This window comes from Macaca thibetana, chromosome 10, assembly GCF_024542745.1.
Source record: "Macaca thibetana thibetana isolate TM-01 chromosome 10, ASM2454274v1, whole genome shotgun sequence".
NCBI classification, from domain to species: domain Eukaryota; kingdom Metazoa; phylum Chordata; class Mammalia; order Primates; family Cercopithecidae; genus Macaca; species Macaca thibetana.
In genome coordinates this window covers 73,656,487-73,683,434 of record NC_065587.1, presented here as the reverse complement: position 1 = coordinate 73,683,434, position 26,948 = coordinate 73,656,487, and the positions used below count along the sequence as shown (strand labels likewise).

The 26,948-nt window shown below is 44.5% G+C and overlaps 1 protein-coding gene across 4 annotated transcripts in view; it reads left to right on the top strand.

The window, feature by feature from the left end:
- SLC23A2 (solute carrier family 23 member 2) overlaps window positions 1–26,948 on the top strand; it is a 151,330-nt gene that overhangs the window by 55,483 nt on the left and 68,899 nt on the right. For all 4 annotated transcript variants that reach the window (XM_050745213.1, XM_050745214.1, XM_050745215.1 and 1 more), the window contains one exon: window positions 16,103–16,362. In XM_050745213.1, the coding sequence (XP_050601170.1) occupies window positions 16,255–16,362 (108 nt within the window). In that variant the 5' untranslated portion in view covers window positions 16,103–16,254. The remainder of the gene's footprint in view (window positions 1–16,102; window positions 16,363–26,948) is intronic.

The window sequence follows — 26,948 nt, the reverse complement described above, 5'->3', positions numbered from 1 at the left end:
TTAATGAATTGCTTAGGAAGAACACACTCCTTTGCAGGAAAAAGAATGTATAGCATATAGGCATGGAATGTTTAAAGCCTCCCATTTATTAAAGATCAGGGAAAAGCTTTGCAATAATTTTGATCACCATGTATGTGGTGTTATCCTGGGGAAGAATTAGTGTTCCAGCCCCAGATAATTGCAGTGCAGTTTAGGCAAACCCACTCTTCAGCCATTAGGTAATCCATCAGAGCAGGTGAATCCATCAGAGCTCCCTTTTCCTTATCTTGGGAGAGTCTCCAGGGAAGAGGAACTCTTGGTATACTGGACTAGCGGGGAGCAGGGGTGGAGTGTGGTGGGGAGAAACGATATGCAAAAGAGACTTGCAAATGGAATGTCTTCCAGATGAGAGCAGGAAAGCTGGTGGTGTTGAGAGGACTGAATAGATGGGCCAACGTTCAGCAAAACTGAGCAGGCGTAATTGGGTAGTTAGGAAATAGAGGCAAAGTGGAACTGGACCTTTCTCTTCAGGTGGAAGAAGGAAATTTGGCTTTGGTCCTTGGGGAATCATGTGGTCTGAAGAGCAGATCAGAGAGAGGTCTGGTGAGTCCGTTGAGTTATTTGAGATGCTTCTCCCAGCACCCGAGCCTGCCTTCTCCCAGCAGGGGCAGCTCTGGCAACAGTAGCTGGAGGTGACCAAGTGTCCTGCTGAGGCTTCCTCTTTAGGGGCTGTGCTGGAAAGAGGATGGAGCAGGGATCCCAGACACAGTGGGACTGAATCAGCAGGGCAGAGCCATCTCCTTGAAGATACCCAAGCCCCCAAGGTTTTTGTATTGGGCAAGCCGGGTGGGGGGGGGAGCATCAAATGACAAAAGGCATCTGGAGACCTGGAAGAGAAGAAAGCATTTTTCCTATTCCCTGAAAGTAACTCACAAGTTTTGCTCGGCTTCCTTCAGAATGACCTTTAGATATTACCTTCTCAGGCCTGTTCTGGTCTTTGGGAGTTTTCTTCAGAGCCTTGTTCTCTTAGCGTGGAAGGTAACACAAGCAATGTTTGTCTTCTCAGAATGGTTGTTGGACCCACAACATTGGCCCTGAGCTTTTGTGCAGAGGTAAATCAGCCTCTCTGTGCCCCAGTTTCTCATCTGTGAAATGGAGAGAATAACAACCCCTTCCAGAGTTTTTGTAAGGGCTAAGTGAAACCATGTTTGTGTCTGGGACTTGATAGTTGATTATGCATATGTTTTTATCTTGTTGTAAAAATTCCATATAAAATTAGCTTTTCAGTGGCTCCTGTGATGATTGATGATTAATACATTTTAAATAGTGTTTAAATAAAAAGCACCATGTGTGCAAAAAGTGATGTGTTAAATCACGTAGTGGAAATAAATGCAATAAAACTCATCTTTGTTCTGCCTTAGTTTGCTAAAATGTACATTCATATTTTAATTTTGTCATGCAGGCTGCACTTTTTGCTATACTGCCCCTCCCTTTCCCCTTTCGTGTCCCAGCCACAAGATTTCCCTGAACGAGTCAGGGATTCTCCAAGTATTTGAATGCCTTTTATGCATTGGACACTGTGTCCCTGCTGCCATCTCATTCTGGTGGGGAGTGTACAGGAAGCTGGGAACCATGGAAACACAGGACAGCTGACCCAGGAGTGCTCCTTGGAGGAGGAGGCATCTTGAGCCCAGACCTGGGAACTCTGGAGGTCAGTGTGGGCAGCACCTGGCACCCAGGAGAAATGGCCGGGATGACGAGGCTTAAGATGGTCTTGTTATAATTGTATTTAAATAAAGTTTTGGAAAGAAAACTGCTGCTGCAAGATACCAGGCACAGCAGGCCCTGTAGCATCTGTTTGCTATCGCATTAGGTTAGAAAAAGAAGGATTGCGGATGACTTTGTATCATAAACCCTCAAATAAACAAAGCATCCACCACTCTGACATTTTACTTTCTCAGACTCCATCGCTCTTCTGAACAGGCAGTCAAGTGAGTGTCACCTAGATACCATGGTGTCACCTAGATACCATGACCGTCATCTCTCATGGCTCATGCATAATTCCATGTCAGCAAAATGATGTGTCTCAGGTTGGATTCAGGAGCTTTTTTAGGATTTAGCATTGCATTTGGGACTAGAGCTTGTCTATACCAGTGCTTCTGCGACCAAGTCTTTGGGCCAGACTGAAGGGATCTTCTGCAGGCAGAGCCCATTCTTTAACATCTTGTTTCATTCTGTCAGTTGTGCATTTTACTTTATGCACCATGAACTATTTGCTGTCAGTTAGGAATGACCTCCCCACCTAACTCACCCCACGGATGTTTCAGGAAAATTTCTCACGTTTATCCAGTGGCATTGCATCCTCTCTGGCCCACTGGTGAGGACCTGAGAACCCATTTTTAGATTATTCCTAACTAGTACAGTGTTTGCCCAGGGACCCTTTTTTTTCCTACCATCGGAGCAGGGTTGCTGCTGTCAGGGCCCCTCTTGGGACGCTGGGAGTGGCCTCTAAGGGATCATTACTCCTGGTGCTTGCTACAGATGGAAACTGGTTTCTGAGGTGGAACTTGGCAGTGGTACCTAGGTTCCCTCTCAGAAATCCAGGTTTTATCTGACTTCCTTTAAAACATTTCCAACTCTTAAAAGAATTAAGTCCACAAACCGAGACAGTGACAGAAGGCTGAGATGGCACATTAGGGTGCAAAGGAGATTCCTTCCATTGCAGTCATTGGAGGTAGTTTGGTTTAGGGCTCTGGTAGATGATCGTAATTAATTATAAGGCCACCCTCTGGCTGCGATTCTGGGTATTCTCTCCATCACTGTGGCGGGGGAATATGATGATATGTTGTCGTCAGTGCCATCATCTTGCACCGCTTTCTCACTTTGGCACAATATTTCTATGGGCATGTTAGTTTAAGGTCAGTAAATAATCTGATGTAAGTTGGGCACTTGGAACATGCCTTTCATGTCAGTGTGCAGAGCTTTTACATCAGTGACTTCCAGACTCTTTTCCCCTGACCCACAGCATGAAGCATTTTGCCTTGACACTCTCGGTTACCCCTGTCTTTTGAGATTTGCTCTGAAGTTTTTTGTTCTGTCAAATGCCATTGTTTTAAGAATTCTGGTCAAGATGCACTAATTTAATTTCATGACCCACTAGTAGGTACTGACTTGCAGTTTGAAAAATGAGCGCTGGCTTGGCATGGTGGCTCATGCCTGTGATTCCAGCACTTTGGGAGGCTGAGGCGGGTGGATTGCTTGAGCTCAGGAGTTCGAGACTAGCCTGGGCAACAAGTAAACCCTGTCTCTACAAAAAATACAAACATTAGCTGGGCATGGTGGTGCATGCCTGTGGTCACAGCTACTCAGGAGGCTGAGGTGTGGCAGGTTTCAATGAGCTGTGATTGCTTGACTGCACTCCAACCTGAGTGCCAGAGCCAGACTCTGTCTCAAAAAAAAAAATAAAGAGAGATCAAGAGTTCCTGCAGTGTTTTGGAGAAGACTGCAGGATGATTTTTTTTTTTTTATTTCAGTCACACGCTGTGAGCATAGTTGTCATCACAAGATCAAATAATTACCACTGTTTACAAGTTCCTTCGTTGCTGCTTAGAGCTTTAAATGGAATAATTATAGCTAGGATCAGCATCAGAATTGCAAACTCCCTGAAGTTGGACTCTGTGTATTAGGTAACCAGTTAAGTCATTTCATTCAAAGGAAGTTGATCATATACAAGTTGAAGTTTTTTTTGTTTTGTTTTTTTGTTTGTTTTTTTTTTGAGAATTCAGAGCGTTTCATTCAAAACCAGCCCTCACCACACCTACAAGTTGAGGGTATATGTTCCAACAATCTTTTTTGACTTGAATTAAAAGCATTTAGGTCAAATGTTAGCATTTAACAGAACTTAATGGGGCAGCCACAGTTTGACTATAATCCCCTTATGGGATTTAAGCTGAGAGCCATGGATTGGCTTTTGAAATGTGCTTCATCATTGAACCTAGCCGACCCTGAAAGCTCTTGCGTCTTGGTGAGAACCAAAGTAGCACTTGGCAGGTTGAGGTTTTGAGTGTCCTTATCCCAGAGGGCACTCCTTCTTAGTCATATTCTTCCCCTGTCTGGATCGGTTTAAAGAAGTGGTGACAATAGCTCTCTCCCAGCCGAAATTGCCTATCCCAAGGTGTGGGTGATCTGAGGACCTCTAGCATGAGAATATTTGTGCATTTGTTAAAAATATAGGTTCCTGGCCGGGCGCGGTGGCTCACGCCTGTAATCCCAGCACTTTGGGAGGCCGAGGCGGGTGGATCACGAGGTCAGGAATTAAAGACCAGTCTGGCCAAGATGGTGAAACCCTGTCTGTACTAAAAATACAAAAATTAGCTGGGTGTGGTGGTGCATGTATGTAATCCCAGCTGCTTGGGAGGCTGAGGCAGAGAATTGTTTGAACCCGGGAGGTGGAGGTTGCAGTGAGCTGACATTGCGCCACTGCACTCCAGCCTGGGCGATGGAGCGAGACTCCATCCCAACAAACAAAAATACAGGTTCACAAGCCCCCAAGGTAGGTCTACAGGATTAGAATTTGAGAAGGGGACATTTTTAAAATTGGTGGGATTACAGGGGTTTTTGATTAGTCTTCTAAAGTCAATTTTATTGCGATAATGTTTACATAGAGTAAGTGGATATACATCCAAATGGAGCCACCAGAATCAGTCAAAACAGCAGATTTCTGTCACTCCAAAGGTTCCATCCTTTCCCTGGGGAGCCCCTTCCTCCGTTCCTGCCCTAGGTAACCACTCTCTGCTTCCTGTAGAATGGTTTTGTCTTTTGAGAATCAGACTGCATGTCTTGTGTCTGGCTGCTTTAACGAAACATCTGTGCGACTCCCCTGTGCTGTCAGGCACGTCAGCAGACGCTCTCCGGTTTGTTGCTGACTAGTATGCCTTTTGATGGACCCACCATGGTTTGCTTACCCGTCCACCTCTTGATGGCTCTTTGGATGTTTCCAGTTTGGGACTGTTATAAATAAAACAGTGTCGAGGATTTTTGTCTTATGTGCATTTGTGTCAAATAAATCTGTCGTGTTTTTTTTTTTGGATACAGAATCTTGCTCTGTTGCCTGGGCTGGAGTGCAGTCATGCAGTCTCAGCTCACTGCAACCTCTACATCCTGGACTCAAGCCATCCTCCCACCTCAGTCTTCTAAATAGCTGGGACTACAGGCAGATACCACCATGCCTGGCTAATTTTTCTATTTTTTTGATAGAAATGGGGTTTCGTCAGGTTGCCCAGGCTGGTCTTGAACTCCTGGGCTTAAGTGATCCGCCTGCCTCAGCCTCCCAAAGTGCTAGGATTGCAGGTGTGATTCGCTGTGCCTGGCCCAGATGTCTGCATTTTAAATAAGCTTCCCAAGTGAGTCTTAAGCACACGAGCCAGTGATTCTTATTCTAGCTATTCCTCTCTCTCATATCCTTTTGGGGAACTGTAGGTTTTTATGTCTAGAGCAAATGATGGATTTGCCATGGATTTGTATTTCTGATGTAGTATTTATTCAGTGCCGTTTACGTGGAGTAAATGTAAATTTCATTAGCATTTATGGAGCATCTGTCTTCTCCCCGCGCCGCCCCCACCCCCCCACCCCGCCGTACTTCCTTGTAAAGAGCATCTGCCTATTCTGTGCTAAGAGCTGGGAATATAAAGATGAATTTTATTTTTTATTTTTTGTAGAGTCAGAGTCTCACTGTGTTGCTCAGGCTGGTCCCGAACTCTTGGCCTCAAGCAGTCCTCCCAGCTAGGCCTCCCAAAGTGTTGGGTTTATAGGCATGAGTCACTGTGCTCAACCTTAAAGATGAATTTTACATAGGGGGTTTCTGCTCTTTGGGAATACTCTTAGTGATGAACTCATTCAGCCATTGGAGGCTTTGTATGTTACCTGCTGACTCTGCTAGATACTGATGATGAAAGGACAGGTTTTTCTTAGGGTTTGGTGGTTCTTTCGAGAAACACAGAAGGTTTTGGTATTTAACTCCAGGAATAGCTCAGCCCTGAAAACTTCTGGACAGTGCCATCACATTTCTCCTTCAGGTGGCCCTGCTAAGTCACAGTGAGAGGGGTGACTCTGTTTCCTCGACAGGGAGAAATGGTCAGATAAAATGAAGCTCAAAAGAAATCGTTACAGGCTGAATAGCTGATGAAACAAGTACTGATTAAAAGCTGCTGTTATTCTGCATTTGTGCATGATTGTTGGTGGCTGGAGAGTTAGTGATTCAGTCCTTAGGGAATTGAAAGATTTATTACACATCTAAATATTTTATTTTACTTTTCTACTTTCTCGTAACAGAATTTTCCAGATTGGTGATTTTTTTTCTCTGTCAGGTGTACATTTATTTCCAGGTGCCTTTTTTTTTTTTTTTTTTTTTTTTTTTAAGACTGTAGTGATCTCCTTCCTCTAAGGTAGTGATTTTTAACTTTGGCTACAGGGAGCTTTCAAAAAATCTAGATGCCAAGTATAATTTGTAGAACCTTGGCTTTTCTCCACTCTCTTCTGAAACCCAGTTATTTTAGAACTTTAAACATGAGGACATTATTCCACACTGCTGGATCCTGAGCTCACAACAGAAAGGACTGAATTGATTTGCTTGCATTACATTGTAAAGGAGGTAGATGCCGTAAGGGGAACCAGCCTTTCCCCTGGACTTGATTCTGAGGAGTAAGGAGGAACTGGTGCTAATGTGGACACCATGAGGCTCTTAGGGGAGAAATTTGGGCCCATCTTTTGTTGTCAAGTTAGTTTAGAAAATATAGAGGACTAAAAAGAGGAAAATATGTCATTTATGTTTCTATCACTCAACATTTTGGTTAACATTTTGGTGTGTGTATACATGGCCACATACTTTACACATGCACAGTGGGTTAATGCTGTACATAGCGTCTGTTTCATTATATATGTTGCCTTTAATTCTTTTCACTTACAAAAGGACTTTTTTCACTCAAAACTAGTATCTTCTACCATTCTTTTTATTTTTTTTATTTTTATTGTGATAAGAACATTTAACACGAGATCTACCTTATTAACAACCTTTTTTTTTTTTTTTTTTTTGAGACAGAGTCTCGCCCTGTCACCCAGACTGGAGTGCAGTGGTGCGATCTTGGCTCACTGCAACCTCTGCCTCCTGGGTTCAAGTGTGTCTCCTCCCTCAGCCTCCTGAGTAGCTGGGATTACAGGCATACTCCACCACGCCTGGCTATTTTTTATATTTTTAGTAGAGATGGAGTTTTACCATGTTGGCCAGGCTGGTCTCGAACTCCTGACCTCAGGTGATCTGCCCACCTCGGCTTCCCAAAGTGCTAGGGTTACAGGCATGAGCTTCCACGCCCAGCCAACAACTTTTTAAGTGCACAATATGATATTTTTTTTGTTTTCTGGCTAACTTAAATAATTTCATTTTTTAAGAGATGGAATCTTACTATGTTACCCAGGCTGATCTTGAACTCTTGGCCTCCAGCAATCCTCCCACTCTTAGCCTCCCAAAGTACTAAGATTATAGGCGTGCGTGAGCCACCGTGCCTGACCAAAGTATTGTTAATTATAGGCACGGTGTGGTCCAGCAGATCTCTACAATTTGCTCATGTTGTGTAACTGAAACTTTTTGGTATTTTTTTTGAGACAGAGTCTTGCTCTGTCGCCCAGGCTGGAGTGTAGTGGTGCGATCTTGGCTTACTGCAGCCTCCACCTCCTGGGTTCAAGTGATTCTTGTGCCTCAGCCTCCTAAGTAGTTGGGCTTACAGGTGTGCACCACCATACTGAGCTAGTTTTTGTATTTTTGGTAGAGAAGGGTTTTCACCATGTTGGTCAAGCTGGTCTTGAACCGTCGACCTCAGGTGATCTTCCTGCCTTGGCCTCCCAAAGTGCTGGGATTACAGGCGTGAGCCACCGTGCCCAGCAACCTAAAACTTTTAACCTGTTGAATGTCAGTTCTCCATTGACCCCTCCCCCAAGTCCCTGGCATCCACCATCCTACTCTGCTTCTGCATTTGACTATTTTAGACGCCTCACGTAAGTGGAATCATGCAGTATTTGTCCTTCTGTGACTGGCTTGTTTCACTTCATGGAAAGATGTTCACCCTGTGTTGTGTAAAAAGGCAAGTTAAAAAATAGCACATATATAACAGGGTGAACATCTTCCCATGTCAATAAATATTTCTGTGCTTTCTTAACAAGGTTAAAATGTAGACCTTAGGTCTTACTTTTTCTGGATTTTACTATTTGTTAGTAACCAATTGTCTTGGCATGTATATTGAAAAATCCGTAGTTTGTTTTATGATTTGAAGTGCTGCCGTATCATATGTTCATCAGTTTTGTTTTTTTTGTTTTGATGACTGATAGTTACTTTGTTTTCATACTTGTTGAACTTCTGTTTATTACAGCTTTACATTAGGGCTCTTATCTCACTGACCACACTCGTCCTGTTTTTCAAATACTTGTGGCCATCCTTGCTTATTATTATTGTTACTATTTTGAGATGGGGTCTCACTCTGCCGCCCAGGCTGTAGTGCAGAGGCATGATCTTGGCTCACTGCAAACTCTGCCTCCCAGGCTCAAGTGATCCACCTCAGCCTCCCAAGTAGTGGAGACCACAGGTGCACGCCACCATACCTGGCTAATTTTTTTGTATTTTTGGTAGAGACAGGATTTTGCCAGGTTACCCAGGCTGGTCTCAAACTCCAGAGCTCAGATTATCCACCTGCCTCCACCTCCCAAAACTGTTGGGATTAGAGGCATGAGCCACCATGCCTGGCCCTTGCTTATTATTCTAGAGGAATTTTTAGCAAGCTCCTCTGACTCGTTGGGGGGGGTATTAATGGATTTTTATTAAATCTGTATAGATTATGTTAATTGGAAAATGAATATTCTTACAGTACCTTTCCTATCGAAGAGTGTCCTCTGTTTCTTTGGTTATTCAAATCCTTTTTATGTCCCTCGGTAGTTTTATCATTTTCTTCATAAAGGTCACACATATTTTTATTAAACTTATTCTTAAGTATTTAACGTTATTTTTGCCATGGTGAGGAGGATTCTTTTATCCTGTTGTTGTCTGGCATGGGCAAACCTTTCTATAACTGTCTTTGGTCTTAGGGGCCAGGTGATCTCAGTCACATGTTCTTCTTTGCTGTTGTTCACAATCCTTTAAACATGTAAAAACCATTTTTAGCAGGGACCTTAACAGAAACAGGCCAGGTGGTGGCTAGCCAGCTTCTGATACAGATGCTTGTCGCTGGCCTTTGGGAAATGTTTGATTCAATCACATTGAAAGAGGCTTGTTCATGGGTTTTGTAACTCGCTATTTAATTGTAGATTCTCTGAGATTTTTCGTATCTTTTGATATAGTTATAATTTGGGCTTTTCTAATACTTCCCTCATCTGTCTTGGTCGGTGTCCGTCGATGGTGGTGACGTTGACACCCCCGATTTGTTCTGACGTCTGTTGTGTCACAGATAGGTTTGATGTAGTAAGATTATTAAACAAAACCACTGTGACATTATAGCACATGCCTTAAAAAAATCATTTATCAATCCACAAACTTTGGAGAACCTTTAATATAGACGCCAAGTTCAGCACCAGGGGTGGAGGTAAGATGGTGAGGCTGTGATACTGTTCCTTTCTGTTTCCCACAGCTGTCTGGCTAGGCAGACAGACAGACATGATCTTGCTTTGTTACAATCATCTTTTTAAATTTTACCTTAATTTTTTTTTGTACAGATGGAGTCTTGCTCTCTTGCCCAGGTTGGTCTCAAAGTCCTGGCCTCAAGCAGTCCTTCTGCCTGGGTCTCCCAAAGTGTTGAGATTACAGATGTGAGCCATCACACTCGGCCCTCCACATGGTCCTCCGACACCATGATGAGGTGGTGATCGGAGGAGGGATTGATGGGAGTCACCCCAGTGAGAAGGGGTGAGATGAAGGGGGCTTATTTTGGAGGGATGGCATGAGCAGGGTCCTGAGAGATAGGAGAGGTCTGTGAGTAATCACAGTAGGGTCCATGAGGGACTGAGAAAGGGGACCTGGATAGGCCCCATAGTCACCTCTTGTGAAGGAATTTGGGTGTCACTCTAAATTAGGAAGCCATCAAAGAGCATGATAATTTTCTGTTGAAGCATCATGCTGCTTACCATTTGGACAAGTGTTTAGAACCGTCAAGATGGAATGAGGGGCCGAGTGTGGTGGCTCACACCTGTAATCCCAGCACTTTGAGAGGCCAAGGCGGGCGGATCACCTGAGGTCAGAAGTTCGAGACCAGCCTGACTGGCCAACATCTACTAAAAATACAAAATTAGCCAGGCATGGTAGCGCATGCCTGTAATCCTAGCTACTTGAGAGGCTGAGGCAGGAGAATTGCTTGAACCCGGGAGGCAGAGGTTGCAGTGAGCCGAGATCACGCCATTGCACTTGAGACTGGGGGAACAAGAGCGAAACTCCGTCTTAAAAAAAAAAAAAAAAAGATGGGATGAGGGCCAGGTGCAGTGGCTCATGCCTGTAATCCCTCCACTTTGGGAGGCTGAGGTAGGAGATTGCTTGAGCTCAGATGCTCAAGACCACCCTAGGCAACATTGTGAAACCTCATCTCTACCAAAACTAGCCAGGTGTGGTGGCACATGCCTGTAGTCCTAGATACTCAGGAGGCTGAGGTGAGAGGATCACCTGAGCCTGGGAAATCACAGCTGCAGTGAACTGTGATTGCGCCACTGCACTCCAGCTTGGGCAACAGAGTGAGATCCTATCTCAAAAAAAATTTTTTTTAATTAAATTTATTCTTAAGTATTTAATGTTATTTTTGCCATGGTGAGCAGGATTCCTTTATCCTATTGTTGTCAGGCATGGGCAAACCTTTCTATAAATGTCTTTCGTCTTAGGGGCCAGGTGATCTCAGTCACATGTTCTTCTTTGCTGCTGTTCACAACAGCAATGAGAACACAAGTTAAGTGGCTGTTGTGATGTTGATGAGAGACCATGGTGATGTGTGCTAGGGAGCAGATGTGCAGGTGAATAGAAGTGCGTATGTTAGAGAGTTCCTAGTCCGAGGAGGGTGGGTATCAACCCTGGAAAAGGAGCTTGAAGGTGATTCCTGCGCCCCAATGCCCCCTCAGAAATCACAAGGAGGGTAAAATCACCAGCAAGTCCCACAGAGGCAGTGTGTATAGGCCAGCTGGCCTGGGCTGTGTTTGTCCAGGGAGAACAGCTGTAAGCTGAGCATTAAAAGGACAGTTTTATGTCTTGCTTGTATAAACAGTGTAATGGCAGGTTCAAATTACTGATTCAAGTTTGAATCCTGTTCTACTGCTTATAGTAGTGTATCCTTTGGCAAGTTATTTTACTTCTCTGAAGCTCAATTTCTACTTTTGTAGAGTTTGTGCGGAAACCAAGTAATATTATGCTTACTGGCCAGAAATAACTGTCATTTATTTAGTAAGAGGTCAGAGACGTGCCTGGCACACACGGACACTTAGCAACTGGAAAACTGCAATTATTACTGCCATTGTCGCCATCATGATCTTCCATCGCTCCACTCCTCCTTCCCCACTGTCATGTATTACGGCCAAGACAGTGAGTGGATTTGCTCATTCTCTTTCTCTCTTTTGCAAGGGGTAGGAAAAGGGGCAGTGAGGGACCATGGGTTGGGTTGGCACAGTTTCCCCCGTGTCAGATTCCTGGGGAGATTTTGCTTCTTGTTTTAATACAGACGTTAAACTCCACTCTTCCCTCACCTCTCCCCTTTTATCTGTTGCATTTTGCCGCTGGACCTTGGCATTTATGCACACCATGCTCATCCTGTGTGAATAAACCCTCTGATCTCGGGTTGTCGCATACTTTCTGACCTTGAGAGTGTCTGCATCATCCTTGTGCACTGGGGTGTGGAATACTCTGTCCTTTTGGGCTTTTTATGGCAGTGTCCAAGGACACATTTCTTTGTTCAGCATTCACCCCTTCTTCCTTCTTCCTCCTTGTACTGCTCCTGATGAAAGGTGCTCCCCTCTTCCTGAACCCTGCAGTCCTCTTCCCTGACGCCTTTCTCAGAACATCACTGCTCTGCGCTTTCTGAGCCTCATCCTCTCCTGTGCTCTTTCAGGTCTAAGGCTTCAGGATACTCCAGGCACTACTCTGGAAGGGGTGGGTGAAGAGCATTGGTGGTTCCCCCACTGTAGCTTGTGAGGTTCAATTAAATGCGTGGTGGAGTAAATGGAGCACAGAGTTACTTGCTGGAAGGTATTCTTCCTGGGATGGAACTGTCTCTGTTTGTCCCTAGTGCTGGGGATGGTGGTGAGGGGTTTGCTGCTGCAATGGATGTTCATGTCTGGAACACCAAGATGAACTTTAACCTAGGAGAGTAAATTTATTCTGCTTTAAATAATCACATCAGTTTCCTTAGCCAGGCATGGTGGCTTGCACCTGTAGTCCCAGCTATGTGGGAGGCTGAGGCAGGATGATCACTTGAGGCCAGGATTTTGAGACCAACCTGGGCAACGTAATGAGACCCCATCTCTTTAAGAAAAAAAGTCCCATCATTTTCCCTAAAGTTGATATAGATAAGGGTGATTTGAAAGCTCTGCTGACTTGCTAGATGTGGGACAAAGAGCTTATTGGTCCCTTGAAATATGACTATATGGCATGTGGCCGGGTAAAAATCTATCAGTATTTCACTATCCTCTTTTATCTTCTGAAAAAATAAACTTCTGGTGGTCTCAAGGTAGAGGTCCACTGTGGCTCCTTCAGGCAGATTTTATTTGTAGGTGTGTTTATTTTCACTCTGGGTTTTTTGCAGATTTTGGGAAGATGATGGGTGGCAGTGGCTAAATCACAGTGTAAAAGGCTGATGGATTTGGCTACACAAACATGATGACAACTCTGGCAGCTCAAAAGGTCATCCCCCAAATTCAGAAACAAAAAGTGGGGATAAAATGTTTGCATCAAATACAACAGAGATTTAAAGGATTAATATCCTTAAAATAAAGACCTGTAAACGTTATAGAAAATAGGCAAAAGACGTAAGGGGATAAACCACAAAAGAGGCTCTGTGGTTGCCAGCAGACATGAAAAACTCATGAATCAATGCATAGCAACATATCTGAAAAATTATCCACTTGCACAGATTTTATATATGTATATATTTATATATAAAAATACATATATTTATATATAAATATGTGTATATATGTTTATATATATTTATATATAAATATGTCTATATATGTTTATATATATTTATTTATATATAAATATATATATATTTTTGAGACAGAGTCTCGCCCTGTCACCCAGGCTGGAGTGCAGTGGCACAATCTTGGCTCACTGCAAGCTCCGCTTCCCGGGTTCACACAATTCTCCTGCGTCAGCCTCCCCAGTAGCTGGGACTACAGGCGCCCGCCACCATACCCGGCTAATTTTTTGTGTTTTTAGTAGAGACGGGGTTTCACCATGTTAGACAGGATGGTCTCAATCTCCTGACCTCGTGATCTGCCTACCTGGGCCTCCCAAAGTGCTGGGATTACAGTCATGAGCCACCACGCCTGGCCTGCACAGATTTTATGTATTAAGGACTATCAAACTTTGTAGTGTCGTAGTGATCCCTGCAGTAGAGTTTCATATCCTTATTAAACAGCAGAGTTGTGATGGATGAGTTAGGACCTGTATGTGGTGGGGGCTGTGGCAGAGTGGTGGGACCCCTGAGGTGGTCCGGATGTGGCATTTTAGGCTTTTCATTCATTTCTCTCTGGATGCTGTAAGCATCACTTTTTCCTCCAGTTTTTACTGTTAATGATAAGAAGTCTGATGTTAATACTATCTTTCCTTTGTCAATAAGCTGCTTGTATTTGTATGTTTTGGGTTTTTTTATGACAAGAAGTTTCAAGATTTTTTTTTTTTTTTTAAACGGAGTCTCACTGTGTTTTCTAGGCTGGAGTGTAATGGCACAATCTCGGCTCACTGCAACCTCTGCCTCCCAGGTTCAAGCGATACTCCTGCCTCATTTTGCTGAGTAGCTGGGCTTACAGGCACCCGCCACCATGCCCGGCCAATTTTTATATTTTTAGTAGAGGCAGGGTTTCACCATGCTGGCCAGGCTTGTTTTGAACTTCCGACCTCAGGCGATCCGCCCACCTTGACCTCCCAAAGTGCTGGAATTACAGGCGCGAGCCACCACACCTGGCCAGAAAATTCTTTTTATAATGACCAAGCTAGAGTAAGTCCCACAGATGTGCTTCTGTGTGGGCTTCGCTATATGCATGTTCCTGCTCCTCTAACTGCCAAGTGTATCCCTTGGAGGACCTGATCTTGTCCTTAGAATCAACATGGCACATCTGGGATGCCATCCTCGGGAGAAGGGAAGTGTCTTTAAACGAAGATTTCACAATCTCAGCCCTCCTGAAATCTTGGTGTGGGATCTGTCCTGTGCATTGTAGGATGTTCAGCAGCACCCCTGGCTTCTACGTACTAGATGTTAATAGCTCTCCCCCAGTTGTGATGGCCGAAGACATCCCCAGACATTGCCAGATGGCCCCTGCAGGGCAAAATTACTTTGGATTGAGAACCACTGCTTTAAATGAATGTGGATAGCATGTGAATGAAAATGCAAAATGTGCATGAATATGCAAACGAGAACGACCACCCCAGAAGAATTTGATGTGTGTTCCTAGCTCTCTATATTTCACTTATGGAACTTCATGTTCTGGCAGTGGTTTCTTTTGTTTTCCTTTTTGGCCTTCTGATTGCTGAACTCTAAAATTTGTGTAATTCTTTCTCTTTTTTATTTCTTTACATTTCATTTTTCCCCTGGCTCATCCAAAGTATTTATTGAACGAAGTATCCTATGAAGAGTTCCTTGAACAGCAAGTTCTGTACTTGTATTTCCAAACTACTTGCAGGCCTGTCCTCACATTTGCAGGACAGCTTGGTTGAATTCTTTATTCCTGGTGGGAGGATAATTGGTGGTAAGATCTGATGTCACCCTAATTGGAGTACCAGAGGATGCGCTCTGCCCTTCCCACCCCTACCTGTTTGCATTATTTTTTTCTTTATAAAAATTCAGGTATAGGCCGGGCGCGGTGGCTCAAGCCTGTAATCCCAACACTTTGGGAGGCCGAGACGGGCGGATCACGAGGTCGGGAGATCGAGACCATCCTGGTTAACACGGTGAAACCCCGTCTCTACTAAAAAAATACACACAAAAAAAACTAGCCGGGCAAGGTGGCGGGTGCCTGTAGTCCCAGCTACTCGGGAGGCTGAGGCAGGAGAATGGCGTAAACCCGGGAGGCGGAGCTTGCAGTGAGCTGAGATCCGGTCACTGCACTCCAGCTTGGGTGACTGAGCGAGACTCCGTCTCAAAAAAAACAAAACAAAACAAAAAAAAACTTCAGGTATAGCTAGGCATGTTTCCTTGTATGTTTGCCATTCCTTGGAGGGATCCTCTGTGCCCTCTCCTTTTTTTTTTCCTTTTGAGACTGATTCTCACTTACTGTGTTGCCCAGGCTGGAGTGCAGTGGTGCGATCTCAGCTCACTGCAACTTCCACCTCCCAGGTTCAAGTGATTCTTCTGCCTCAGCCTCTCGTAGCTGGGATTACAGACATGCACCACCACTCCCGGCTAATTTTTTTTTTTTTTTAGTAGAGCCACGGACTACAAGTAGCTATCTTAAATTTCAATTAAAATTAGATACAATTAAAATTCACTTACTCATTTGCACTAAGCACATTTCAGGTTCTCAGTAGCCACATGACTGTTGGACAGGACAGATATATAACATCTCCCTCATTGCAGAAAGTTCTATTAGGTAATGCTGGGTTATAAGATATAAACCATATGCATATCAAAGAAGTACCTTAGCTATTTTTTTTCTCCCTAGTATTGTGATATTTTTGATAATTTGGTTTAGTGGTCCCCGTCTCTAGTGGGCAATTCAGAATCAGTGGGTGACTAAATGAAGAAGGGATGGGTACCTGAAAACTGTATTTAGGTAAAGTATTTTTTGGATGCTTGTGGATAATGTGTAGTATGACTTTTTTTCTGTGCAAGAAACTCAGTGACGGCATGGCCTGTGTTGTTTTCATGCTTTGGGGTGATTTGGCTGTGCTCTTCTTTTCTAGGTGCTAAGAGATGCCGTTTGCGGGCCTCATCTCTGCCTGAGAATCGGGGGCTCCAGGCACTAGAAGACCCGGCTGATCCTGGGCTTCTTGCTTAAATAAGCCTTCACTTCCAGCTGCTCTCCAACGGCTGTGCAAACTACTCGCTTCTCTTAATGATGGGTATTGGTAAGAATACCACATCCAAATCAATGGAGGCTGGAAGTTCAACGGAAGGCAAATACGAAGACGAGGCAAAGCACCCTGCTTTCTTCACTCTTCCGGTAATCATATTCTCTGTCTTTCTTAAATCTCTTGAAAGTAGTTTCCATATGGAATCGACATAGGATTGGCTTTAATGCTTATGTTTTCAGTGAAGGTTAAGGCATTTGCAAACCAAATACTTTATATGTGAGATAGTCTTTGGGCTAACTCTTGGGTTTTAGCTGTGCTGTCAGCCTGGAGTCATCTGCTGGGATTAACTCCAGGAAGGAAGCATGCATTGCTGTTAACATTTTAAATCTAGCCCATTGCTACCTGTGTCCTGGAGGATGTTGAAGGCTTAATTTTATCTTCAAAGATGTACTCTTAGGAAATAATGTGCAACCCAACATCACACTCATATTGCAAGCTGGGAGGATGAATGACTTACTGCTTGGAACCCCACTGTCCATATGTATTACAGTAGCAGTGTCCAGCATGGAGATGGTTTTATCCGAATAAGTGATAGCAGTCAGATAAGGCGGACTATACACATTCATTTATATTCAGTAAGAACATTTTTTCCCAGATATAGGATGATGATTTGTATAAAGTTAACTATAATGTGTTGTTTTAAAAACAGAAAAATGCTCTTTAGAGTGATCTTGCCTCAAGATGTTTTCCTCTTAATATTGGAGATGTGGTTAATGGCAAGAATAGTATTCTAGGATTTTTTTCTTTTTTTTTTTGTTTTCTCTTTTTTTGAGGCAAAGTCTCGCTCTGTTGCCCAGGCTGGAGTGCAGTGGCGCCCTTAAAGCTCACTGCAGCCTTGACTTCCCAGGCTTAAACTATCTTCCCATCTCAGTCTCCCAAGTAGCTGGGACTATAGGTGTGTGCAGCCTGTAGTCTACTACAGCTGGCTAGTTTTTTATACTTTTTGTGGAGATGGGGTCTCGCTGTGTTGCGTAGGCTGGTCTTGAACTTCTGGGCTCAAGCGATCCTCTTGCCTCAGCCTCCTAAAGCACTGGGATTATAAGCATGAGCCACCACGCCTGGTTTCAAGATTAGTTATTGTTATCAATGTTGTGTCTGAAGCTATTGGCATGCCCCATGGCCTAATGATAAAAGGAATCAACAGTAAGACATTTGAGGGAAGATGGATCTACAGAGGTGTCAGGATTATTTTTTAAGACTGGATCTCACTGTGTTGCCCAGGTTGGAGTGCAGTGGCACAATTAAGGCTCAGGCCTCCTGGGTTCAGGCAGTCCTCCCACCACAGCCTCCCAAGTAGCTGGGACCACAGATGCCTGCCACCATGCTCAGCTAATATTTTTTATTACTTCTGTAGAGACAGGGTTGTTGCCCAGACTGGTCTTGAACTTAAGAGCTTGAGCTCAAGCAATCCTCCTGCCTTGGAGATTGAGTCTCACTCTTGCCTACACTGGAGGGCAGTGGTGCAATCATAATGCAGCTTTGAATTCCAGGGCTCAAGCCATCTGACTCAGACTGTCGAGTAGCTGGGATTATGGATGCACGCTACCAACCCTGGCTTGAACGTGGTATCTTTTTTTTTTTGGAGACAAAGTCTTGCTCTGTCATCCAGGCTGGAGTGCAGTGGCACCATCTCAGTTCACTGCAGCCTCCACCTCCCGGGTTCAAGTGATTCTCCTGCCTCAGCCTCCCAAGTGGGACTACAGGCTGGGACTCCCAACTGGGACTACAGGCACGTGCCACCACGCCTGGCTAATGTTTGTATTTTTAGTAGAGATGGGGTTTTGCCACGTTGGCCAGGCTGGTCTCGAACTCCTGATCTCAGATGATCCACCTGCCTCGGCCTCCCAAAGTGCTAGGATTATAGGCGTGAGCCACCATGCCTGGCTGAACATGGCATCTTTAAGTACATTGATTGACTACTTTCATCCACACTGTATTTATTTGTTTATTTCTTTTAATTGTATTCTCAGAGAGGTGTTTAATTTTACAGCTGGCATTACTATTTTCTTTTTTCCTATAATGAAAAATTTTGAAACTGGATTTTCTTCGCTGTTGAAGGCTTAGGGTTGACACAGGTTTTCTAGGGGAAGAGGCATCAGTCAGTTGTTCAAGATTAAATTACATCTACTTGAAGAGTGAATGGGAAGGTCTCATGCATGGGGGTTGCCTCGTCTCTTTTGTGGCTTTATTTTGTCTTACAGCCCAGGATATGATTCACTCTCACTTCCTTTCACTTTGGGGACAAGAACTTGAGTATCTCTCAACCACCTGCCTTGTCATTATTCCAGAATTTAAGATTTACTTATTCTAGGTTAAGCTTGTAGTATTTTATCGTTAGCAGTTGAATTCGTCATTGTATGTGGTCAGCTTCCTCATTCCTTGTTGTTTCTTGTGTTCTTTTTCTTCCCTTTTAGTTTGCTTTTCATTTAAGATACACCGATAGTCTGGTCACCATCTTAGTCTTTGTACATCTGGAAATAATTGTAGTTTGCCCTCCACTATTATACGGACTTCTGTGAATGATACACACCAACCTTCCAGCCTGTCCTCATTTCTTTTTAGCTGCTTTCACTAATGATTTAGGTATCCTCTTCCAGCACTGCCTTCTGGATGAATCCTTCAGTATTTTCCAGTTTACTTATTTTTTTGTATACAGTCATGTATTTGTGTTGAATTTTTATTGCAATATTATACTTCTAAAATTTTTATTCAGTTAACTTCTGCCTATTTTTGGCCCTTAATTTCTTGTACGTATGCGTTTCTTTTAACTGTGACTTCATTTAAATCATTGGGAACCCTCATATACTTATGAAGTCCCTCCCTAGTTCTCTTTCCATCTGGAATCTTCTGGGAATTTCATCTCTTTCTCTGTGCTCCTGTGGGGTTTGTGTCTTCTCATTATGGATCCAGTCCAGAGGCAAACCCTAGGGTGGAGCCCTCATTGTCTCCCCCAGGGTTGCCAACCATGGCATGGAAGAGTGGGGGAAGCCTGCCTGTCCTGGTTCAGCCCCCACCTTGTTCCCCTGCTGGAGCCGAGGCTGCCTGGCTTAGGGCTTCCAGGCTCAGCCCAGCAGGTCCCACTGTCAGCCCCATTTTTTTCCATAAGTGTTTTTTTCTCTTTTTCTTTCTTTTTCTTTTTCTTTTCACACAGGGTCTCATTCTGTTGCCCAGGCTGGAGTGCAGTGGAGCGATCACAGCTCACTGCAGTCTTGACCTCCTTGGCTCAGGTGATCCTCCCACCTCAGCCTCCTGAGTAGTTAGGACTGCAGGTGTGTGCTACTGGGCCTGGCTAATTTTTTTTTTTTTTTTTTTTGGTAGAGATGGCATTTCTGCATGTTGCCAGACTAGTCTGGAACTCCTGAGGTCAAGTGACACACCTGCCTCAGCCTCCCAAAGTGTTGGGATTACAGGCGTGAGCCACCGTGCCTAGCCCATACATGTTTCTTGTGTATGGAAATGTTTTTCTTTTTAAGCTTGCCTATTTTGAGGTTTTTCCCTCTATCCCTGTACATTTTTTAGGGCAGGGTTGGGAAGGAATACTGCTCAAAGCATTAATTTCCAGATCCAACCTAAGTAGGAGTCCTTGTGAGAACATGGGAGCTGGGAATGTGGATGTAAGCCATAGTTGGGTGTAAATATGATGTTAATTATAAAGTTGATTTAACAGTAGAGCCATTTAATTAAGGATGTTATGGAATTTTTATCCCAGTCTAGGGCTATAAAAGGAAGCCTTAAAAGGGGGACGAAAATAGTTTTAAAGTTATGCTAAATTGAACTACAAAGAGTAGGAACAGAGTTGGAATCATGGGATGGAGCTGCTGGGAGGAGAGAGATGCCAAGGATAGAGGTGGCAGAGTCCAAACTTGAGCTCCCAGGATGATTTGGCTTCAGGGATGCCAAGGTGGGCCTTAGTCTGAATTCCTAAAGCTCAAGATGAAGTCGATTACATAAAAGAAGGAAAACACGGAAACAAAACTTCATCAAAGAATGTTCACAAAGGAATAGTTCGTGGGATGGAGTTTTGGGTTGTGGATAGTTTTGTTAGAAAATATGTTATAGGCTGGGTGTGGATGCTCAGGCCTGTAGTCTCAGCACTCTAGGAGGCCAAGGTGTGAGGATCACTTGTGGCCAGGAGTTCCAGACCAGCCGTGGCAACATAGCGAGACCCTCATTCATACAAAAAATTTAAAGATTAGCTGGACGCGGTGGTGCGTGCCTATAGTCCTACCTACTTGGAAGACTGAGGTGGGAGGATTGCTTGAGCCCAGAGGTTCGAGGCTGCAGTGAGTCAGCAGTTGTATCATTGCATGCCATCCTTGGTGACAGAGCAAGACTCTGTCCCCAAAATATATCTAAAATAAGAACAGGAACACAGTACTGCCCGTATTGAATCACTAGTGAAATTGCTACCGTAGGTCAGCTTTTAAAGTAGAAGAGCATTTTGAATGATTTGCCCATTGACAGGAGAAAGGTGAGGGGCTCAGTTACAGTGGGTGGCTTCCCACTGCCTGATGGATGGGATTAGTGTGGGGGCAGCTGGTTGGAGGCAGGGGCAGTGGAATAGGACAGGAAGAATTGGTGGGTCTAGGAGATACCAAAGGCGTGGGAATAGTAAGAACAGAGGTGAGTCTGATAGAAGAGATGATAGGAGGTTTTGAGGGCCAAAGATGGAGATGTTTCGGATTCCCATCAAAATTCTATACATAAGAACCCGATTGGGTGTATGGTGGCTTTGGAGAAAATATGAAGTCTAGGGAAAACTCTTAAGTTTGGAGGTTGGGGAAGATGGAAGATGATGGGTTTTACTTGAGAAGTTGTGGATTTGAACTGTGGTGCTCCTAGAGCCTGCAGGCACTGGGGGTGTGGGACTTGGTGCACACAGAGATCAGGAGAGCTGTAAAGACTCACTGTGACGGCTCATGTGGGTGGTGACTGATCCGTGGGAGAGGGTGCTGCTGCCGGGCAAAGCTGGCGGAGGAAGATAGGGTTGAGGGTCTCACTGTTGGAGATACCCACAGATGAGTGACTGGGAGGATCATGCCAGGACATTACTGCCTGCTAGTGCCTTGTTTCATCCTGGCCTTTGCAAAGGTAAATATTGAAGAATAGCCAGCATGACAGCTTTGGGTTTTATCTTTTTGTCTGGATCTGTGCTGTCCAACATCATGGCTGCTAGTCACACGTGACTGTTTACATTTAAATTAAATACTGTTAAATGAAACCTGAAATTCACTTTTTTGGTTGCACTCATCAAGCACTCCATAGCCACACGTGGCTAGTGGTTAGCCCATCTCTGCTTGCTGGTTAGGGCATTGCGAGGCTGAAACGTTGGCTCTTTTGCCTTAGAATCCAAAGCTGGGCTTTAGGCTGTCAGCTGTTAAGGCATCTAGAGAAAGGTGTGCTGGAGTGCAGCGAGGTTGAGCACCAGTAACCAAATCTGGCTGTTCCTGAGAACCAGGCTTGTAGGGTGTCTCCTGGAAAGGGAGGCCGGGGTGTGTGGCTGATAAGGATCTCATCTTTAGAGATTCTCTTAGGCATCCTGTGTTGGATGAGTGGAGTGCTTCCCATATCTTTTTTTTTTTTTTTTTGAGACGGAGTCTCGCTCTGTCGCCCAGGCTGAAGTGCAGTGGCGCGATCTTGGCTCACTCCAAGTTCTGCCTCCCAGGTTCATGCCATTCTCCTGCTTCAGCTTCCCGAGTAGCTGGGACTACAGGCACCCGCCACCACGCCCGGCTAATTTTTTTGTATTTTTAGTAGAGATGGGGTTTCACCGTGTTAGCCAGGATGGTCTCAATCTCCTGACCTCGTGATCCGCCCACCTCGGCCTCCCAAAGTGCTGGGATTACAGGCGTGAGCCACCGCGCCTGGGCGCTTCCCAGATCTTTAAACAAAATAAAACAAAACACCCACACAAACATTTTACAAAGAAAAAGAACAAATCCATACTTAGAAGTAGAATGTCCTCTAGGTCAAAGTAAGAACAAGAGACATGCCAAGCCCCAGGACCCATGGAAATTAGGTCATGTGGTCAGAGTTGATATCAAATAGGGGGAACATAGCAAAAGATCTTCTTCTTATCCCACAGGACTCTAGTTAGGCAAATTCTTGTGTTTTAAAGTCAGCTAGGAAATGCTTAAATAGAGGTGAATGCCCATGGGAAGAAATAGGAACCAGAAAAAAAAAAGTCCTGATGAACGATCATACCCTGGGGACATTGATCCCAAAGTACAGACAGGAAGCACGGCCAGAAAAAGGCTGTGTGTTTGCTCAGCAGTTCTTGGACCACCTAAACCTGGAAGCCCAGTTAACAGCCCAAGCTTCCTGTTAGCACAGGCACGGCTGTGACACACACAGCCTGTTGTTTCAGCGCGTCGTCATTCAGAGTCAGGGAAAGCGTTTAAGCTTCCTTAAGCTTCTTTAACAGCCTTTGTGAGAATATTTGGGTATCAAGAGTAGATTATTCTGTCTGGAGATATTAGCGGCATGGACTGAGGAGTAACTTTATGAGGTTCAGTCTTAACAGAGAATGGGAGAAATACTCGTGGGTGTTCATAAGAACCGACCACTTCTCATCTTCCCTGGATGTGTGTTCTTCAGAACATGTAATGGGAAGAGCCCACAGCCTCATGTTCCTCCATTGATTTAACGTGTCTGGTAACCAGCTGCTTACAGCCCAGTGGGGGACATATGGCAAGACAGCCAGCATACCATCAGTGTTAGGGTTTGAATTCCACATGGGTGCTGTGATAGTGTCCATGTGAGACCCTTGCCCAGCTGTACTGTGGGGTAGGCCTTGCCGGTCAGATGAAGGTTCCCAGGGGAGATAACATGGAACTCCTAAAAAACGTCTAGGTATAGCAGGTCAAGAGGAGGGAGACTGAGGGCCTCTCAGCTTAGGGTGGGCATGGCAGTGACTTGCTTGGGGCGCATGTTTAGTGCAGAGTACAGTGGAGGTGGAGATGAGCGGTGGTGATGCTGAGGAGAGGTCATCGTAAATTCGCTTGTTTTGGGGTAGGAAGTTCCTGCGGTGGGTGCTGGGGCAGGAAGGGTCTGGAGATAGGAAGGCAAGTTAGGGTGCTTATGCAGTCCAGGTGTGAGCCGATAGTGACCTGACCTGGAAAGTGCGGAGGAAAGGAATTCTTCCATTCAGCAGATGATTATTGGGCACCTGCTTCGTGTGAGGCTCTGTCCTGGAATTGGCCTCCTAGTGATGGTGGGAGGAGAAAAACAGTAAAGAAACAAGTAAATACATCAGTCTTGTGGCAACCGGCCACTAATTCTGTGAAGAAAAATAAATCAGGGAGGGAAATACTGATAAATAGAATGTGAGGCCAGACAGTGATCATACATAACTTGCAAACCATTCATTAATTTGTCCTATTAAAAGTAGGAACTGGGTGCCACTCACAGGTCTGGCTCTAGAGAACAGCAATGAATAGACAGACAACAATCCCTGAGTTTCCATCTTTTTTTTTTTTTTTTTTTTTTAAGGCAGGGTCTTGCTCTATCACCCAGGCTGAAGTGCAGTGGCATCATCATGGCTCACTGCAGCCTCAGCCTCCTGGGTTTAAGCCTTCCTCCCACCTCAGCCTCCTGAGTGGCTGGAATATGGCACATGCCACTGTGCTCAGCTGATTTTTATTTTATTTTATTTTTTTTTGTAGAGACAGGGTCTTACTATGTTGCTGATTTCAAACTCCTGAACTCAAGCAATCCTTCTGCTTCAGCCTCCCAAAGTGCTGGGATTACAGGCAGGAACCACTTTGCCCAGCCACAGGGCTTCCATTCTGGTGTGGGAAACAGGCAAGCCACAATAGAAATAAGTCAAATGTATAGATGTTCGATATTGACAAACACTGGGGAAAAAAAGTAAGGGAGCGGTATGGATGCTGAAAATTCAGGAAGCCAGGAAAGGCTGTACCAAGAAGGCGGCCTTTGAGTAAAGTCCTGGAGGAGTTATGGGAAATCTGTGTGTGGGCTTCAAGGGCAAAGGCCCCATGGCAGGGGGGTGCTGGTGTTACTCCACCAGGGTGAGCATTGACCAGAGATTCTATAGGCCTTGTGGGCCTGACCAGGATGTTGGCCTGAGAAAAACCTTTGGAGGCCTTTGAGCAGAGATGTGACATGCTCTGCCTAGTGGGGAGTAGGCTAAAGAGGAAAAGCAGGAGGCCAGGCAGGAGCTGGTGGCCCTAGGACAGGTGTGCTGACAGCAGCTGTGTCCTCGGTGCTTGCCCTGTGGAGGTGGGAGAAGCCCTCAGGCTCTGGAGCAGACCTGGTCTCTGTGCTTTTGGGCTGGATGAGGGTGGGAGCAAGTCCCTTCAGAAACAAACACCCGTTCCAGGCGTTGAAAAGTATGTCAGGAGAAATTCTGACTCTGGAGGGAGGGCAGGGAGGAGCCACAGTGGAGGAAGGGTTGGCTGGAGGTGTGGCCCAGAGCTTTGAAAAGAAGGGGCGAGGTGCTGTCCTGGAAGAGACTCCTGGAAGGAGCTTCAGGAGGAGACCTGGGGCCTGTGGGGCTGTGTCCTGATGGGTGTGCCTAGCAGGCAGGAGGTGAGCAGGACAGAGTAGTGGTGCGGCTCAGAGTTGCCCTGTGCAAGGATGGGGGGATGCGAGGATGCCCCGGAGCAGGGGGGAGGAAGGCAGCCACCAGGACCAGGGACCCATGCTCCTTTATTTCCTTTCCTGTTTCCCTTCCCTCCCTTCTTCCTTCCCGTCCCTTCTTTTAAGACAAGTGACCTTGGCAGAAAGATGTAGGGAGGTACAGTGAAGAAACCATTTAATGGCTGCTTCGGTTCCTCTAAACCCCTGACTATATGATGACAGATTTGAATATGCCCATTTTCATCAGTGAAAAGAAAGCAAAAGGTTTTTTGGTGCAAATACTTTTATTCTAAAAACCAAGCAAGGAAGCCCAGAACATGTCCTTGTTCTTGTGACTTTAGTACCGGGTTCTGTGAAGTTCCTTTTTGTACATCCCTAAATAGAGAATTTGGAGTACTTAGCTCTTAAAATGAAAAGTCTCAGTTGGATGGTAATAATAGTTGTCTGGGAAAATGTTCTTTCTGTAAGAATAATAGATTTTGGGATTGACTATGATTCCGAGAAGGGCCTAAGGATGAAGAGAGACTGTTTCCTGGAGTCGGCCCAGGGAATTGGTTTAATTCTCCTGTTTCTGTAAGATGAGAGTTTTAATATACTGCATAATGGCCATGATTTAGGCGGGGGATGCCCTTAACAGCTTGAAGTGGAACAACCAAGATGAGCACCCTTTTCTCTTTTAAAATTTGTAAGTTGCGGGAAAAAGTGTTAGAAAAGGAATATGCCAATGTATGCTTTGAAATGAAAACATCAAAACGATGGGATGCAAGTGAAGATTTTTGTGCATGGTAAGATATTCTTTTCCTTATCCACCCGCCCTCCCTCCCTCTCTGCCTCCTTCCCTTCGAGATGGGGTCTTGCTATTCCTGCCTGTGCCTTTTGCATTTCCAGGACTACTTCAGATTTCCTTTCTTCTAGGTGAATCCCCACCCCCACTAACTTTTATTTGCCTAAGCTAGGTAGGCAGGCTTCTTGGTTTTAATGATTAGAGATAAAATATTTCAGATTGATTTCTTTACCATAATCTAAGCCCATAATTCTATTGGAAAAAAAGTTCATTCCTGCTAGGATTTGATAAAGTACTTGAGGAGGAAGGTATGATATTGGAGGTTTCGAGGCAGTAATCACTCAGTTGTCACATTCCCCACCCCCTTAAATTGCCCTTAAAATGGATGTTTTTAAGCATCCATAGTTCTCCCTAGGTTTTACGGGTCAAAATACATTGTTGGGGTGAAATGGAAGAAGCAAGAATGCTGGTATGTTCTTCTACTGCCTCTTTTTTTATAGTTCTCATATGTTCATTTTCTGTCCCTTTTTCATTATTTGTGTAACTTTCTTCATTTACAAGAGAAATAAGTTCACTGCAGAAAATACAGAATGGTAAAATGAGGAAAACAAATAATTTAAAATCTCACTAGCCAGAAAAACGACACTTTTCTCTTATTTTGCTAGTAACAGAAAATATTTTGCTGATATTTTGGTGTATTTCTTTTCTTTTGTTTTTTTGGTTATGATTGTTGTTTGAGATAGGGTCTCACTCTGTCACCCAGGCTGGAGTGCAGTGGCATGATCGTAGCTTGCTGCAGTCTTGACCACCTGGGCTCAAGTGATCCTCCCATGTCAGCCTCTTGGGTAGCTGGGACTACAGGCATGTACCACCACACTCGCTAGTTGTTGTTGTTGTTGTTTTTAGTAGAAATGGGGTTTTGCCATGTTGCCTAGGCTGGTGTCGAATTCCTGAGCTCAAGTGATGGTCTCCCAAAGTGCTGAGATTACAGGCGTGAGCCACTGTGCCCAGCCTTGATGTATTTCTTTCCAGAGATTTAAAACAAGTGTTTGAGTGTTCTTTTATAAAATTCTCATCAACACATAATCTGCTTTATAAAGCCTTTAACTTTATATGATATCATGCCATCTCAATATTATTAGAAACCGAACTTGTAATTGTGACATATAGCAAATCATGGATCTAACTTTTTTACTTTCATTGGGACTTTGGATTGTTTCTAACGCTTTGCTCTAATAAATGACAGCCTAGTTTATATTGACCTTAATGTATCTGATTGCTCTAATTTTG